This window comes from Aquarana catesbeiana, linkage group LG09 (genome assembly GCF_042186555.1).
Source record: "Aquarana catesbeiana isolate 2022-GZ linkage group LG09, ASM4218655v1, whole genome shotgun sequence".
Classification (NCBI taxonomy): Eukaryota; Metazoa; Chordata; class Amphibia; order Anura; family Ranidae; genus Aquarana; species Aquarana catesbeiana.
The window spans coordinates 161,146,567-161,164,187 of record NC_133332.1 but is presented as its reverse complement, the minus strand read 5'-3'; the positions used below and the strand labels follow the sequence as shown (position 1 = coordinate 161,164,187).

General features: G+C 41.2%; 1 protein-coding gene across 1 annotated transcript; it reads right to left on the bottom strand.

Annotated features, from left to right (window-relative positions):
- Positions 1-785: 785 nt before the first annotated feature.
- NDUFA1 (NADH:ubiquinone oxidoreductase subunit A1) lies at positions 786-17,356 on the bottom strand. Its single transcript, XM_073599337.1, has 3 exons — positions 17,091-17,356; positions 12,224-12,313; positions 786-892 (listed from the first exon to the last, which is right to left on the bottom strand). The coding sequence occupies exons 1-3, from the start codon at positions 17,187-17,189 to the stop codon at positions 872-874; spliced, it is 210 nt and encodes a 69-aa protein (XP_073455438.1). The 5' UTR covers positions 17,190-17,356; the 3' UTR covers positions 786-871.
- Positions 17,357-17,621: the final 265 nt, after the last annotated feature.

Here is a 17,621-nt window from a genome sequence, read left to right as displayed (position 1 = left end):
CCGGTGATCTTTGACTTCTCCTATATTGTTCAGGTAAACCTCCACTTCTTTAAGGTTGCCTACCCCTGCTCTAAGTGCCGGTTCACACAGGGGAGACTTGTCAGGCGACCTAGCCGCCTGACAAGTCGCCTCCCGTTCTGTACAATGGAACCGTTCTAATAAATTAGAAAAAGGTTCCTGTACTACTTTGGGGGTGACTTGCATAGACTTCTATACAGAAGTCGTTTTGCAAGTCGCCGTGGAAGTCGTGTGCAGGTCGCCTCGGTGAGAAGGTGAAGAGGTTACTCACCATACGAAAATTCTCGTATGACAGAATACAACTTTAGAAGTGATGTAATGTGTTGAATAGTTTTGTATGTATTCCTTCGTTTCTGAGCATGCGTAGTCTTGCGCTTACGATTTTCTTCGTACGAAAACCATACTAAATTAATGAAAATCGGATGTGGAGTTCACGTACTACAAAAACTTTATAGTCTGCACATCCAGCTTTTGTCTTGACAAAAAAGCAAAATCGGCTGTCGAAAGCACCGTACTAACGATCCGAAAATCGGCAGGTCGGACGAAGTTTTACTTCCGATTTTCGTATCGAGTGTAGGGGGCCTTTACACCTGTTGCAGAATAAAAAATCCTGTCATTGCAGAAGTAGTAGCTCAGACCAAATTTATATCTGTCCTACGTTAATATTTCACATTAAGCCTTCAGCTGCTGAGATGACTTATTTCTAGAACCTCAAGAAAACGATCCATAGTGAAAAACTGCATAAATGATATCTTGGATCACAATAATTTTCTGTACATTAGTTTATTGTTGGTCAATAACATTTATATTTAACAGTTGCCAGTGAGATAGAAGATCTGTCAGTGGTTCACATCTAGTCGATATTTTCCAAACCCTAAAAGAAAAGAAAAAAAAAAAAAAGGACAAGTGTTAACACCGAATGCCAATTGTCTTAATTTCCCTCAAATTTGTTTTTTCCACAGTTTAAATCAGAATTGCATATGTTACTCCCGCACACATATGTAAATGGTGATTGCACCACGCATGCGAGGTATTGTCACAAATGTCAGAGCGAGAGCAATCATTCTAGCACTGGACCGCCTATATAACTCTAAACTGATAACCTGTAAAAGGCATTTAAAGCGTCGCCTATGGGGAACTTTAAGCACCGTAGTTTGCTGCCATTCCATGGCCAGACGCAATTTTAAAGTGTGATATCTTAGATATCTATTTACTTGGCGTAACATTCACATGGTACAAAAAAATTTAGGTAAATATTGTTTTTTGTTTTATATTAATTCATTAAAGTGTATTTTTTCCCCCCAAAAATTGCCTTTGAAAAACCGCTTCACAAATACCATGTGACATACAAAAATTGCAACACCCATCATTTTATTCTATAGGGCCTCTGCTAATAATAAAAAAAAAACAAAAAACAAAACACACACCAAACCAAACTTTTTTCACATTATCATTATGGGGTATTTTTGAGGAAAATAATAAATGTAATCTATTCTGGAATAAGGCTGTAACATAACAAAATGTGGAAAAAGTCAAGCGCTGTGAATACTTTCCAGATGCACTAATAATAGAGATAGATATCTATCGAATATGTTTTTGAGTTCTAAGTAATTCTGTAGCAAAAAAAAAAAACAAAAAAACAGATTTTCACACGTAGGAGCGAAGCATCAGAATTGGCCCAGATACGAAGTGGTTAATCAATACAAGATATTTTCTAATGTAATGAGGTGGAGAGCAGGGGTTCCACCTCATTCAAATCAGAAGAAGCCTTGTATTTATTATAAAAAAAAAAAAAAAAAAAAATCAAGGTGTTCTGTGAATGGCAGCAGTGCCAAGCAAGAGACCCATGTTCAGTGTGCAGAGGGAAAAGCCGCTTATCACAGTTGGGATGCTGTGTAAAATCTACATAAAAACAGAACGCTATGATTTACAAATCTCATAAACCTATATTTTATTAAAAATAGAAAACATAGGTGTTTAAACTGAGAAAAATGTACCATTTTAAGAAAACAAATAAGGTAAATTTGAAATTGATGACAGCAACAAATCAAAAAAGTTGGGACAGAGCCATGTTTACCACAGTGTGGCACCCCCTCTTCTTTTAACAACACACACTGTAAATATCTGGGAGCTGAGGAGACCAGTTTCTGGTGTTTTGGGAGAGGACTGTGGTCTCATTTTTACCTGATATAGGATTCTAACTGCTCCACAGTTCTGGAGTCTTTTGTCGTATTGCATTTCATGTTGTATTTTGCATTTCAAGTTAAATATTTTCAATTGGTGAAAGGTCTGGACTGCATGCAGGTCAGTTAAGCACCCAGACTCTTCTAATACAAAAGCCATGCTCTTGTAATAGTTGCAAGTATGTGGTTTAGCACTGCCCTGGTGAAATTGCTGAATTATGCAAGGCCTTTCCTGGAAAAAATAATCGTCTGGATGGGAGCATATGCGGCTCTAAAACCTGGATATATATCTTTCAGCATTGATGGTGCCTTTCCAGATGTGCACGCTGCCCATTCCATACACACTAATGTACCCCCATACCATCAGAGATGCAGGCTTTTGAACTGATCACTAATAATAAGGTCTCCTCTTTAGTTCGGAGGACGTGGCACCCATGGTTGCCAAAAAGAATGTGAAATTTTGATTCATCTGACCATAGAAAAATTTTACCACTTTGAGCAAAGTCTCAGTAAAATGGTCTGTTGCAGAGAAGACGGTGGCGTTCGAGTCATGTTCAGACATGGCTTCTTTGCATGATAGAGCTTTACCTTGCATTTTTTTGTATGGCACAGTGCCTGGTGTTCACCGACAGTGATTTTTGGAAGTATTCCTGAGACCATGCAGTGATGTCCATCACAGAATCATACCGGTTTTTAATGCAGTGCCCTCTGAGGGCCCGAAGATCACAGGCATGCGATATTGCCTTTCAGCCATGTACCCAGAGAATTATCCATATTCTCTTGATATTACGTACTGTAGATGATATATTTAAAGTCTTCTTAATGTTGATGAACATTTTTCAGAAATTGTTCAACAATTTTTAGATGCAACTTTTCACAGGATTGGTGAACCTCTGCCCATCTTTACTTCTGAGACACTGACTCATTAAGATGCCCTTTTTTTTTATACCCAATCATATTAACCACTTCCAGACCAGCCGCCGCAGTTTTTACTGCGTCAGGTTGGCTCGGCAAATCGATGTTACCTTACGTCGCTTTTCCCTCTGGCCAGTAGGCGCACGCGTGTGCCCGAAGCTTATGCGAGTGCCCAGCGGGCATGATGACCGCCGGGTACCCACGATCGCATGTGACAGAGCGAGAACCGGGATCTGTGTGTGTAGACACACAAATTCCGGTTCTTTCAGGGGAGTAGATAGAGACAGATTGGTGTTCATACTAAGTATGAACACCGATCTCTCTCCTCCTCCTAGACAGTCCCATCCCCCTTACAGTTAGAACACAGTTAACCTCTTCCCTACCAGTGACATTTATACAGTAATCAGTGCATTTTTATAGCACTGGTCGCTGCATAATTGTCAATGGTCCCAAAAATGTGTCCAATTTGTCCGCCGCAATATCGCAGTCCCGATAAAAAAAATATTCCCTGTTTTGTAGACGCTATAACTTTTGTGCAATTCAATTAATATACGCTTATTGTGTTTTTTTTTTTTTTTTTTTTTACTAAAAATATGTAGAAGAATAGATATCAGCCTAAACTAAGGAAAAATGTTTTTTTTTTTTTTTTAAGTGGGATATTTATTATACCAAAAAGTAAAAGATAATGTTTTTTTCAAAATTGTCGCTCTTCTTTTGTTTATAGAACAAAAAATAAAAACCGCAGGAGGTGATCAAATACCACCAAACGAAAGCTCTATTTGTGGGCAAAAAAAAGACGTCAATTTTGTTTGGGTACAACGTCGCACGACCGCGCAGTTGTCAGTTAAAGCGACACAGTGCCGTATCACAAAAAATGGCCTGGTCATTGAGCAGCCAAATCTTCCGGGGCTGAAGTGGTTAACATATATTAGTTGCAAAATGTTCTTTCTGCTCTTCGTTGTTAGTACCACCTAATATGCCAGCTTTTTGGTGCCCTGTCCAAACTTTTTAGGGATGTTCTGCCATCAATTAAAAAAATTCTTAATTTTTTTCTTAAAATGGTACATTATCTCAGTTTAACCGCTTCAGCCCCGGAAGATTTTATTCCCTTCCTGACCAAAGCACTTTCTGCGATTTGGCACTGCGTCGCGTTGACTGACAATTGTGCGGTCCTGCGACATTGCACCCAATTATTTTTTACTTTTTGCTATAATAAATATCCCCCAAAAATATATAAAAAAAACTTTTTTTCCTCATTTTAGGCCGATATGTATTCTTCTACATATTTTTGGTAAAATAAATAAATTCGCAATAAGCGTATATTTATTAAAATAATAAAAAACAAACTCACATTTGGAAGAACGAAACAGAGCCCAAACATCAAACAGCGGCGATCGCGAGGGGCCCACCCGACACGTCCCAGCCAAGGAGCCGCCATCCGGAGGTTGATGACGGCTCCCCAGCCGACACATGCTGGGCGGACCCCCCACGACCGCCGCCACCCGACACCCGAGCCCTGCCTCGCTCCCCCAAACGCGAGCCCGTTCTCTCTTTTTTATATAATCTTTATTTATCAAAACGTTTTAACAATACTTTATAATACATATACACATCCATAACATGAAACAATTCTATAATTCTTTATCGTGACCATTATTACATTCTCTATTTCCTTAAAACTACATAATTTATTCAAGGATGTACATGCCATAATGTAAACCCATCCCCCATCCTCTCTAACAAAACAATCAAACCCATTCATACCAACAAACCATACGACAACAATAACAGAGGAGAGAAAGAGGAAAAAAAAAAAAAAAAAAAAAAAAAAAAAAACCTTCCTTTAGAATTTTCTCTCTTTTTTCCTGGGGACCTCACTTCCTCCCATGTTAAATTAGAAATTCTATGCCTTCCTCAGAAGCTTTGAAGAGACTCTGTACTCTTCCCATTTAATCCATATGTTTAATAATTGTTCCTTATACCCTTCTTCTATCATCATTCTTTCCTCCAGGGCACGCATCTCCGCCATTTCACACTCCCACTCCACTACTGAAGGCATATATGTGCTCTTCCAATTTCTTGCTATAATGGTTCGAGCCGCTGTCAAAAACTATTTCAAAATTCCCCTTTTTTTTTTCACCGATCCTGGGATCATAGATAATACTGCTATCTGTATTCCAGGGTATAAATCAGTCCCGGTCATATCTCTGTATATCTCGAATATTCTCTGCCAGAATGGTTGAATTTCTGAGCAATAGTACCAAATATGTGACACTGTACCCTGAGCTGCATGACACCTCCAACAGGTATCCTCATTATCAGGGTTTATTTTATGTAAATCCACAGGACATCTATACCATCTGGCTAAGATTTTATAGTTCCTTTCTTGATGTTTAGCAGATATTGAGAGCTTATGGGTTGCTATGATTGCTTTTTTCCACTTTTCCCTAGGGATTTCCATCCCTATCTCTATTTCCCACTTCTTAATGTAGGGTAATTCCAGTTCTTTATTCTCTGAATTCAAATATTTTTATATCTTAGATAGAACATGGGTGGGTCTATGTTCTTGCAGGAAAATTTTTTCTAGATCTGTCAGAGGCCTATCTATTACTGATTCTTTTATTAAAGATGTAATATACCGTTGAAGCAATCCATACTGCATCCATTTTGTTTTATGTTCTTCGCCAATCCAATGGAAGGAGTCTATTCCCTGCCATCGTCTCCACTATCCTGGTATCCTCACATCTCTTCCATTTAAGAAATGTTTTGGCTTCAAGTGCCAATGGGAATTCTGGGTTACTAAATAGTGGGATCATTGGGCCTCTACTGATAGATCCTATCCCTCTCTTTATCATGCTATCCCATACCTTTAGTGTCGATACCACTAGAGAGGGCATTTCTCCGTCCGGCGGTCTTAGCTCTTTTCTAATCCAAGGTAATGATTTTAATTTTAGGGCCGTGATCTCTTCTTCAAGCCTCACCCACTGTTTATTATCTCTGTTGTGGAACCAATCCACCATTCTTGTTACCAAAATTGCTCTAAGATATAAATCTATATCTGGAAGGGCAAGGCCCCCATCTCTTTCATTTTTGTTTAACACTGTTCTATTGATTCTGGGGGTCCTGCCTCCCCAGATAAACTTACCTATTAAACTATGTAGTTTTTTTACAACATTTGTTGAGGGAAAAATGGGTATCGCTTGTAAAATATAGAGAATTTTGGGTAATATGTCCATTTTTACTATACTTATTCTACCCATCCAGGAGAACATTCCTTTCTCATACTGTTGTAACATTCTCACAGTTTTCTGCACCATCGGGACATAATTATATTCCTGCAATTTACCGAGGTCGGTAGGGATATAGATACCTAAATATTTGAATGCATTTACCTGCCATTTAAAAGAAAAATTATTTTTAAGGAGTTCCACCATACGTTACAGAACGTCGTTTCGCCCAGCAGTGCCATTCAGCCAGGTCGGCAAGTGGTTAAACATTTGATGTTTTCTATTTTCCATTGTGAATAAAATATGGTTTTGTGAAATTTTCTAAATATTGTATTCAGTTTTCATGTAGATTATAAACAGTGTCCCAATTTTTTTTTAAATTGGGGTTGTAGCTCTGTTGGAGGCCAGCAAATTCAGTCTCCAATGTCTTGGTTTATAAAAAAAATAAAAATTAATAATTATATAAAATATATATATATATATATATATATATATATATATATATATATATATATATATATATATATATATATATATATATATATATATATATATATATATATATATATATATATATATATACATATACATATACATACACAACCAATTATATAACATGATGTCATGCAAATGTCTCTTAATGTCAACTACACTGTGTTACTAAGCAGACATGCCTGAGTCATGGCTTTCTAAAAATCCACTATTTGAAAAAAATAATCAGAGGGCTCCAGCTTTCATACAAAAGGTTTGCTTTTGTTAGATTATGTGTCAGGAGTACAATAACATAGAAGATTTAGGTGAAGCGGAGCATCGTGGTGATGTCAGCATGGTGGCTCACACGGATGCTGTGGTTATATTCCTTGTTTGTGACTATTTTTAACCTGTTTTTTTTAATAAATTAAGTTTAAAATGCTACACTTTGTGGATTCTCCTTCTTCCACTCGAGACCATCTTTACTTATCTTATAGTTTTTTATTTTCACATCAGAACTAGTTGCATTTATGCACATAATAGTTTATTGCAGGCATGTCCAAAGTCCGGCTCGCGGGCCAATCGTGGCCCGCATTCCGGTTTTGAATGGCGCGCCTGGTTATTTGGACATATATATCTTTTGTGGCCCCCCAACGATCTCCCAGCGCCATGGCCACAAAAGATATATATGTCCAGATGCCTTGGAGGGGACAGGGAGGAGGCGGGACAAGTGTCGTGCACACAGCGGCCTCTGTAATAGGAAGTCCCATCTCTGGCGCTGCCATTGGATGTCTGTTCTGTCCATCAAAAGGAGGCGGGACTTTCTATTAAAGAGGCCGCCGAGAAAATAGGAGTTTCTCCTGTATCTAATCTTTTGGCGCTCGTCCCACCCCCCCCTCCCTGTGTCCCCTCTGAGGCTGCAGATGGATGGGCATCAGTCAGGCTGCACTGATTGCAATGGTGAGTCTGCATTCCTGGCAACGATGGGGGTGCTGCATTCCTGGCAATGATGGGGCTGCAGATGGGTACTGACCCTTATTTTCCTTCATAGTTCTTTATTTAAAATGTGAGTTTTTTTCCTGAAACTTCCCTCTTAAAGTGAAGGTGTGTGTTATACGCCAAAAAATATGGTATATCCAAATAACACGCCCGAGATCATCTCTTTACTCACACACAGCCACAAAGGCAAGAGAATTCTTGTTGGGCAGTGTATTAGTGCTCAAACACACAGACCAAATTTTGATAGTTTAAAGAATGTCAGGGAAAATGGTCGGCCCTCACGCACGTTCACTTCATCAAATCTGGCCCCCTTTGAAAAAAGTTTGGACACCCTTGGTTTATTGAATTTTTAAACAGCACAACACACTGGGGTTTATTTTACTAGAACTGGAGAGTAGAGCTGCACAATTAATCGTTAAAAAAATCATGATCTCGATTCACCTCCCCTGATGATCTCTCCTGCAGAGGTTGCCGATTCTTTCATATAAACAAGTGGAGAGACTTTATCTGTCAGCTGTCAAAAGAAAGCATCCGGGCATTCTGCCAAGTCTTTTAACTTGAAACATTGTAACTAAGCTTCCTTCTTAGATCAAAGGGATAGAACTTCTGTGTAACTAAATAATCCAGGCAGTCTGCCAAGTTTTCAACACTGTGTAAATGCAGGAAGTTTGACCACTTAAAGGGGTTGTAAAGGTAATTTTTTTTTTCTTTAAAAATAACAAACATGTTATACTTACCTTCACTGTGCAGCTCGTTCTGCACAGAGTGGCCCCGAACCTGCTCTTCTGGGGTCCCTCGGCGGCTGTCTCAGCTCCTCCCCGCAATAACTAACCACCTTAATGCGAGCTCCCTCGCATGGTGGTTAGTTATTGCGGGCGCGCTCCCGTGATACAGCCGGCGGCTATAGCCGCTCGCTGTATCACTCGGCCCCGCCCCGCCGTGTCATTGGATGCGATTGACAGCAGCGCGAGCCAATGGCTGCGCTGCTTTCAATCCATCCACTATAGCCAATCAGCGACCAGGCTGATCGGCTGAATGGAGGTCGGGAACGAGCGGCAGAGTTTCGAGGTGTCAGGTAAGTAAAACGGGGGGGCTGGGGACGGCGGTATTATCAAAAGTTTTTTTACCTTAATGCATAGAATGCATTAAGGTGAAAAAATGTATACCTATACAACCCCTTAAAGTCTAAGCCCCCGTTCACACCTACGCAAATTCGCAGGACATTTTAAAATACATTCATTTGAATGTATCTGGTTCACATATGTGCGTTGCATTCGCACTGCGTATTGCACAAAAAAAAAAATGTGCATTTTTTGGGCATTGCGGTGCGAATTACAAGCCCGTTATCTCCTATGGGAACGCATCTGATTCGCAGATGCATTGCGTTCTGAACAAGGATTTTCTCCTTCTCCTCACTACACCTCCACCTCTCCCTCCTCACTGATCCGCAGCTACAATGCAGAGAAGCCTTTGAACAACTGATTTTTATCTTCCCAGTGAAACCTGAGCTTCAATTCGCACCGCACATGTGTGAACCCAGGCTAAATCTTTTTCTGACACTTCTTTAAGTTAAAATCAATATTTTTTGATAGAAAATTACTTGGAACCCCCAAACATTATAAATATTTTAGCAGAGACCCTAGGGAATAAAATGGCAATTGCTGCAATATTTTATGTCACACTGTATTTGCCCAGCGGTCTTTCAAATGCAATTTTTAACAATAAAGTTAGCCCAAAATTTTTTGTTTTAATGTGAAAGATGATGTTACGCCGCGAGAATCGTGATCTATCTTCTAAGCAAAAAAATTGTGATTCTCATTTTAGCCAGAATCGTGCAGCTGTACTGGAGAGTACAAAATCTGATGCAGCTGTGCATGGTAGCCAAAACTACAGCTTGTTCAATTAAAGCGGAGTTCCAGCATTTGTTTTTTTCTTTTTTTTAAAAAAAAAACACCTGTGTTTTCACCTAATCCTATATCCAACAAAATTATGGGGGTGTTGATAAAACGCCTGGAACTCCGCTTTAGGCAAGCATGGAAGCCAATTGGTGTCTATGCAGAGCTGCACCAGAGTTTGCACTCTCCAGTTCTAGTAAATCAACCCCATTTTTATATGAAGCTATAAAGTGGTTGCTGTGACATTTGAACACAGAAAGGCCCCTTTCACACGGGCGCTTCCGCTAAGCGGAATCTGCTGAGCAGGCGGAGGACAGGTCCGTGTTTGTTCCGCTATGCAGAGCAGACAAAAATACAGTCCCGCTCTCCTATGAGGGGCAATCGGATGGAAACAGGCCGCCTGGAAAATAGGACCACCATCCGTTTAGTGGACAGGATTAGAGCAGATGGCGGCGGGTGTCAGCGGACATGTGTCTGCTGATATCTAACGCTCCATAGAGAACAATGCAGGGTCCGAATACAAAACTGACAGACAGACCTTATCGGACATCCCATGTGAAAGGAGCCAAATAGATAAATATTAAGTTTAAATTTAGATAAATTAACAGTTTCAGTTGTCATGGGGTGTCTCAGCTAGTCCTTGGATCCAGGTTTCACAGGCAGTAATAGTGATGTCAATGACTTCACATTGCTTTACAACAATTAAAGGGGTAATCCATCCAAAGTAATATTTTTGTTAGAAGTGAAAACTGGAGGGTTAAGTCAGCTCCCTATGCACAGGTCTTGAGCACTTCAACAACAAGATCGTCATGACAGATTTCCAATCCTCTTCCTGTTCACCTGCAAGTGTTGGGTGTTCCCACCCTCCTTTGTTTTTAGCACCTTCTGTTATATCCATCATACTACAAAACTATTTAAAAAACCAGAAAGGTGAGTGGGAGTGGACAGTGAAGGAGAAGCAGCACACTGATGGGGTCACCATCCTGTTCTTTTGCAAGCGTGTTCAAAATGCTGACTGCCTGCATTGTGCAAACCAACAGAGCTTGGATTGGTTCTGACCCGCCTTCTTCCAGTCTGGGTACTGCTGGACACATTACAGGAGGCGTATACTGGGGCAGAAACACTAATGAAAGTAAAATCTCAATGCTGCATTCCCCAGAAGATGCAAGATGCTAGCAGATGACTTTTTGATTCACGTTCTGGAATTTCTACTTGAAGTGGTTATAAAGGCATTCTCTGCCTTAACGTAAAAACATTTCAATGGCAGCCCCCCACTTACAGAATAAGTTCACTTTTAAAAGATAAATGCACTTTTTTTTTTACCTGCAAAAAATGTGCATTTATTATTGTTTGTTGCAGGAGCCTGTAAAACATTGCAGATCGCTGGTGCCATGCAGGTCTTCCGGAGATCTGTCAGTGTATCGGCTTGCTCATACCAAGTACTGTATGAGGAAGCCATTCTGACCGGAAGACTCAATGAACTTCCACAATGCTCACAGCACCGTGTTAGTTCATTGAAAACTACAGACCGACACCCGCAAAGGCTGCCGGACCTTGTAGTTTCCCATTCACAGGACACTGTGAATGGGTGACATGGCTGGGGGGTGGCGGCCATGTATTTTTTTTATTGTGACAGCTATCCTCACTAGCTAACAGATGGGGGAGCAGGGGGGGGGGGGGGGGGTACGGAGGCCGGTCCGTTCGTAACATGTTATACCCCGACTATGCACAGCCCGGCTTGGGATCAAACCTGCATGAGAGCCCCCCATAGCAAGCTGCATTCTATGGGGGTACTCAGAGAAGTGGAGGAGCCAAGATTGTCAGTGGGGGACCCCAGAAGAGAAGGGTCGTCTCTGTTCTGTGGAAAACCACTGCAGGGTAAGTATAAAATGTTTTTTATTTTTGGGAAAAAAAATGTAAATCTACAATCACTTTAAAGTGATTTGTATAAAGTCTGTTATTTAAAAAAACAAAAACAAAAAAAACAAACATGTTATACTTACCTGCTCTGTTGCAGTGGATTTGCACAGAGCAGCCCAGAGCCTCCTCTTCTCGGGTCGCTCTTCACTACTCCTGGCCCCTCCCGAGTGCCCCCACCTCAAGCAGCTTGCTATGGGGGCACCTTAGAAGAGCTGCAGCTCCGTGTGTTTATTTAGACACAGGCCTGTTGTTCTGTCCCGCCCCCTCTCTCTCCTGAGTGGCTGACTATGATTGACAGCCATAGGAGCCACTGCTGTGTCTCAGCCAATCAGGAGGGAGAGTCTCGGACAGCCAAAGGACTCATGGACATCGCTGGACAGAGATGGGGCTCAGGTAAGTATTAGGGGGCTGAGGAGATTGCTGCACACAGAAGTCTTTATCTGAATGCACAGAATGAATTCAGATAAAAAATAACCTTCTGCCTTTTCAACTCCTTTAAGTATATGTTTTTTCCCACGCCTTGAATTTTATTTTAACTTGTAATATACAGAGCTGAAATTTTTAGGTTGTGCTGCATACAGCAAGAATTACTCACCTTTGATTTGAACCAACGTTGTTCCCCAGAAATTCGCCTGTCCCTCTCCATAAGGTACCATTGGTATGGATACCGAGCAACTCTCTTGTCCTGCACAAGAAAGAAAAAAAAAAAAAAAAAAAAAAAAACACACATCATAAATATATTAATGTAACGTGCTAAATAAAGAAACCCCAAAATATCATACTTGGAAATAACCACAATAATGCTTTATATAGTTATGCTTTTACTGGCCAAAAAAAAAATAAAAAGGAGTACCTGCCTATTGCGGTCATAAGGGTTGCTTGTGACAGCAATAAAAGTGATTAAAACATTTTTTTTTTTTTTAAGAAAGCGGAAAAAAAATTAAAAAAACAAATTTGAAAACGCCCCCGTCTCCTGTGCTTGCGCACAAAGGTGAACGCATACATAGGCGTTTGCACCACACATGTAAAGTATTCTCATGAATGGTATAGTGAGAGCAATAATTTTTGCACCAGACCTCCTGTGCAACTCTAAAATTTGTAACCTGTAAAGGCTTTTAAAGCGTCACGTATGGAGATTTTTTTTTTTTTGGTACCGTAGGGGGCCATTCCAGGGGCGTACGCAATTTTAAAGCATGACATGTTAGGGATCTACAGTGCATCCAGAAAGTATTCACAGCACTTCACTTTTTCCACATTTTGTTATGTTACAGCCTTATTCCAAAATGGATTAAAATTCATTATTTTCCTCAAAATACCCCATGACGACAACGTGAAAGTAGTTTGTTGGAAATCTTTGCAAAATTTATAAAAGAAAAAAAATCCCATGTACATAAGTATTCACAGCCTTTGCTCAATACTTTGTGAAGTCACCTTTGGCACCAATTACAGCCTCAATTCTTTTTGAAAACGATGCTACAAGCTTGGCACACCTATTTTTGGTCAGTTTCTCCCATTTTTTTTTTGCAGGACTTCTCAAACTCCATCAGGTTGGATGAGGAGTGTCGGTGTACAGCCGTTTTCAGATATCTCCAGAGATGTTCAAATCTGGGCTCTGGCTGGGTCGCTCAAAAAAGGCATTCACAGAGTTGTCCCGTAGCCACACTTGTTATCTTGTTGTCCTGTTGGTAGATGAACCTTTGCCCCAGTCTGAGGTCCAGAGCACTCTGGAGCAGGTTTTTATCAAGGATGTCTCTGTACATTACAGCATTCATCTTTCTCTCAATCCTGACTAGTCTCCCAGTTCCTACAGCTGAAAAACATCCCCACAGTATGATGCTGCCACCACCATGCTTCAATGTAGGGATGGTATTGGCCAGGTGATGAGCGGTGCCTGGTTTCCTCTAGACATGATACTTGCCATTCAGGCCAAAGAGTGCAATTTGTTTCATCACACCAGAGAATTTGGTTTCTCATGGTCTGAGAGTCCTTTAGGTGCCCCTTTGCAAACTCCAGGCGGGCGGTCATGTGCCTTTTACTGAGGAGAGGCTTCTGTCTGGACACTCTACTACCGGCCTGATTGGTGCTGCAGTGATGCTACAGAGATGGTTGTTCTTCTGGAAGGTTCTTCTCTCCCCACAGAAATGCTGGAGCTCTGTCAGAGAGTGATCATCGGGTTCTTGGTCAACTCCCCGACTAAGGCCCTTCTCCCCCCGCTCTAGGAAGAGTCCTGGTGGTAACAAACTTCTTCCATTTATGGATGATGGAGGCCACTGTGCTCAATCAGACCTTCAATGCTTCAGAAATTTTTCTGTACCCTTCACCAGATCCTCGATACAATCCTGTCTCTGAGGTCTACAGACAATTCCTTGGACTTCATGACTTGGTTTGTGCTCTGACATGCACTGTTAACTGTGGGACCTTATATAGACAGGTGTGTGCCTTTCCAAATCATGTCCAATCAACTGAATTTCCCACAGGTGGACGCCAATCAGGTTGTAAAATCATCTCAAGGCTGATCAGTGGAAACAGGATCCACCTGAGTTCATTTTAAGTGTCACGGCAAAGTCTGTGAATACTTCCGTAAATTAGATTTTTTTTTTTTTTATAAATATGCAAAGATTTTAAAACAAACATCTTTCACATTATCATTATGGGGTATGGTTTTGTATAATTTTGAGGAAAATAGTGAATTTAATCCATTTTAGAATAAGGCTGGAACTTAACAAAATGTGGAAAAAGTGAAGCGCTGTGAATACTTTCCGGATGCACTGTATTTACTCGGCGTAACATCTTTTATAGTTTACCAAACAATTGGATATTTGTGTTGTGCACATTAAAAAAAACTCATTAGGATTGTAATTTTTCTCCAAATAATTTGAAAAACTGCTGTGCAAATATTGTGCAACATGAAAATATGCAATAGCCACCATTTTAGTGTCAGAATAGGCTTGGGAAGCGTCTTCTCAGGTCACTTGCTGGTGCTCCTGGCCCCTCCCTCCTGCCAAGCGCCCCAGAGCAAAAAGATTTCAGACTCAGGGCTGTGGCTCAGCCCCGCCCCTCTCTCTTCTCATTGGCTATGATTGACAGGAGCAGGAGGGAAGTGAGGGATGTTATTCCCCGCTTTGCTGGGAAAAAAAAAATCCATCATGTCCCATAGTAAAAGCACCACATACAGTACATAAAAACACTGGTTAGGCACACAGTTAACCCATCGATCACCCCTGATGTTTAACCCCTTCCCAGCCACTGTCATTACTTTTCTAGCACTGATCATTGTATTAGTGTCAAAAGTGTCAGTTATTCTCTGAATGTCCAATACAATATCACAATCCCATTATAAGTCACTGATCGCTGCCATTACTAAATTATATATATATAAAAAAAGAAAGAAAAAAAAAAAAAAAAAAAGGGAAATAAAAATGACAGAGAAAAAAAAAGAAATACATCGCACAAATCAAATAATATATGCTTATTAGGATTTTTTTTTTTACCAAAAACATGTAGCAGAATACATATTAACCTACATTTATAAAGAAATGTGGATTTTTTACATTTTTTTATTGGATGTGTTTTATAGCAGAAAGTAAAAAATTGTTTTTTTTTTTTTTTATTTTTTTCAAAAATTGTCAGCCTTGAAAGCAAAAAACAAAAACCCCCAAAAATGCAGAGGTGATCAAATACCACCAAAAGAAATTTCTATGTGTGTGTGGGGGGGGGGGGATATGATATCAATTTTATGTACAGCGTTGCATGACCACTCAACTGTCAGTTAAAGTAATTCAGTCCCGTATCGCCTGGTCAAGTGGTTAAGCTGATTTTTTCTTTTTTGTAAATTACAAGCAGCTGCGAGTTTTTAACATAGTAGACACTCTGGGATATTTACAGCCTGAGGAGACCTGCATTATGCAATTCCAGTGCTGGCCGGAATGACCAGAAGCATTGAGGGCAATAAATCACTACTAAGACAGCTAAACAATTCCCCTTCCTGTTCTTGAGGAGTACAGAGGCTGGGTGCTGTGATGTTTTTAGGGGGGCTATGTACAACCCCTCCCACCAGCCATGATCTGTCTGCATTGCATAGAGAAGCATAGTGACCCAGTAATGACATCTCTATATAATGGAATTAGGACCTCTTTCCCTTGCTGGGGATCCCTCTAGTGATACACCCCCAGTTTGCAATCACCTGGAATAATAAATGCCCAAAATCATTTCCTCTGTAGTTCTGGCCAGTCCTGTCCCCCCAGTATTGTTCTCTATCAGAGGATCTCTCCCTAGGAATGGTGTTGATCCCATAGTATGCTGGGCCAGTCCTGTCCTCCCAGTATTGTTCTCTATCAGAGGATCTCTCCCTAGGAATGGTGTTGATCGTATAGTGTGCTGGGCCAGTCCTGTCCTCCCAGTATTGTTCTCTATCAGGGGATCTCTCCCTAGGAATGGTGTTGATCCCATAGTATGCTGGGCCAGTCCTGTCCTCCCAGTATTGTTCTCGATCAGAGGATCTCTCCCTAGGAATGGTGTTGATCCCATAGTATGCTGGACCAGTCCTGTCCTCCCAGTATTGTTCTCGATCAGGGGATCTCTCCCTAGGAATGGTGTTGATCCCATAGTATGCTGGGCCAGTCCTGTCCTCCCAGTATTGTTCTCGATCAGGGGATCTCTCCCTAGGAATGGTGTTGATCCCATAGTATGCTGGGCCAGTCCTGTCCCCCCAGTATTGTTCTCTATCAGAGGATCTCTCCCTAGGAATGGTGTTGATCCCATAGTATGCTGGGCCAGTCCTGTCCCCCCAGTATTGTTCTCTATCAGAGGCTCTCTCCCTAGGAATGGTGTTGATCCCACAGTATGCTGGGCCAGTCCTGTCCTCCCAGTATTGTTCTCTATCAGAGGATCTCTCCCTAGGAATGGTGTTGATCCCATAGTATGCTGGGCCAGTCCTGTCCTCCCAGTATTGTTCTCTATCAGAGGATCTCTCCCTAGGAATGGTGTTGATCGTATAGTGTGCTGGGCCAGTCCTGTCCTCCAGTATTGTTCTCTATCAGAGGATCTCTCCCTAGGAATGGTGTTGATCCCATAGTATGCTGGGCCAGTCCTGTCCTCCAGTATTGTTCTCTATCAGAGGATCTCTCCCTAGGAATGGTGTTGATCCCATAGTGTGCTGGGCCAGTCCTGTCCTCCAGTATTGTTCTCTATCAGAGGATCTCTCCCTAGGAATGGTGTTGATCCCATAGTATGCTGGGCCAGTCCTGTCCCCCAGTATTGTTCTCTATCAGAGGATCTCTCCCTAGGAATGGTGTTGATCGTATAGTGTGCTGGGCCAGTCCTGGGAAACACCAGAGAACACACATACACTTCAGTAGAACCATGCCATGTCTGATGATGTTGGCAGCTATGTGAGGCCGGTGAGAAAGACAATCAGATGGTATTATAGTATTATAGATGGTATTATATGGTCCCCGGCTCACCTTGCCGAATGCATATCGATGAACTAAAATGGTGGAGAGTCCCGGGACCATCAAGCAGGCGGTCATGATGGCATAGCCTGGCAGGATCTCATACCACATGATGGCACACTAGTACACCGGAGCCTTCAATAACTTGTCTGTACAGCAGTCCGCCTTCAGCTCAGGGTCACTCTCCTGGACCAGCATGCACAGCGCGGCTAAGCAATGTCAGGCAAGGCGGCCATTTTTGAAGTTGGCAAACCCTCAGATATCCGTTTAAAAGCGGAAAGAGACTGTGCTGCTGCGTGGCCGACGTATCTACGTCTTTTCCCATATCAATCATGGTGGGATATTATCCGCTGTACCTCAAAAACAAAACTATGCGCCATTCACAATAACCAGCCACTAGAACCTTCGAAATCTGAATGTTTAATAGAACCGAAGTTGTAAAAGTTGTTCTTTTTAATGTAATATAATTTAGTACGAAATAACGAATCGGACAATTCTCGCGACACGCATTGTAGTGAGAATTCCGCAGCAGGTGACGTCAGC

What these genes read in the sequence shown, in the direction of transcription:
- NDUFA1 (XM_073599337.1), bottom strand. Translation starts at nt 17,189, where the DNA reads ATGTGGTATGAGATCCTGCCAGGCTATGCCATCATGACCGCCTGCTTG. An exon ending in ATCGATATGCATTCGGCAAG is followed by an intron (nt 12,314 to 17,090) that starts GTGAGCCGGGGA and finishes TTTCTTGTGCAG; the next exon opens with GACAAGAGAGTTGCTCGGTA. An exon ending in AACGTTGGTTCAAATCAAAG is followed by an intron (nt 893 to 12,223) that starts GTGAGTAATTCT and finishes CTTTTCTTTTAG; the next exon opens with GGTTTGGAAAATATCGACTA.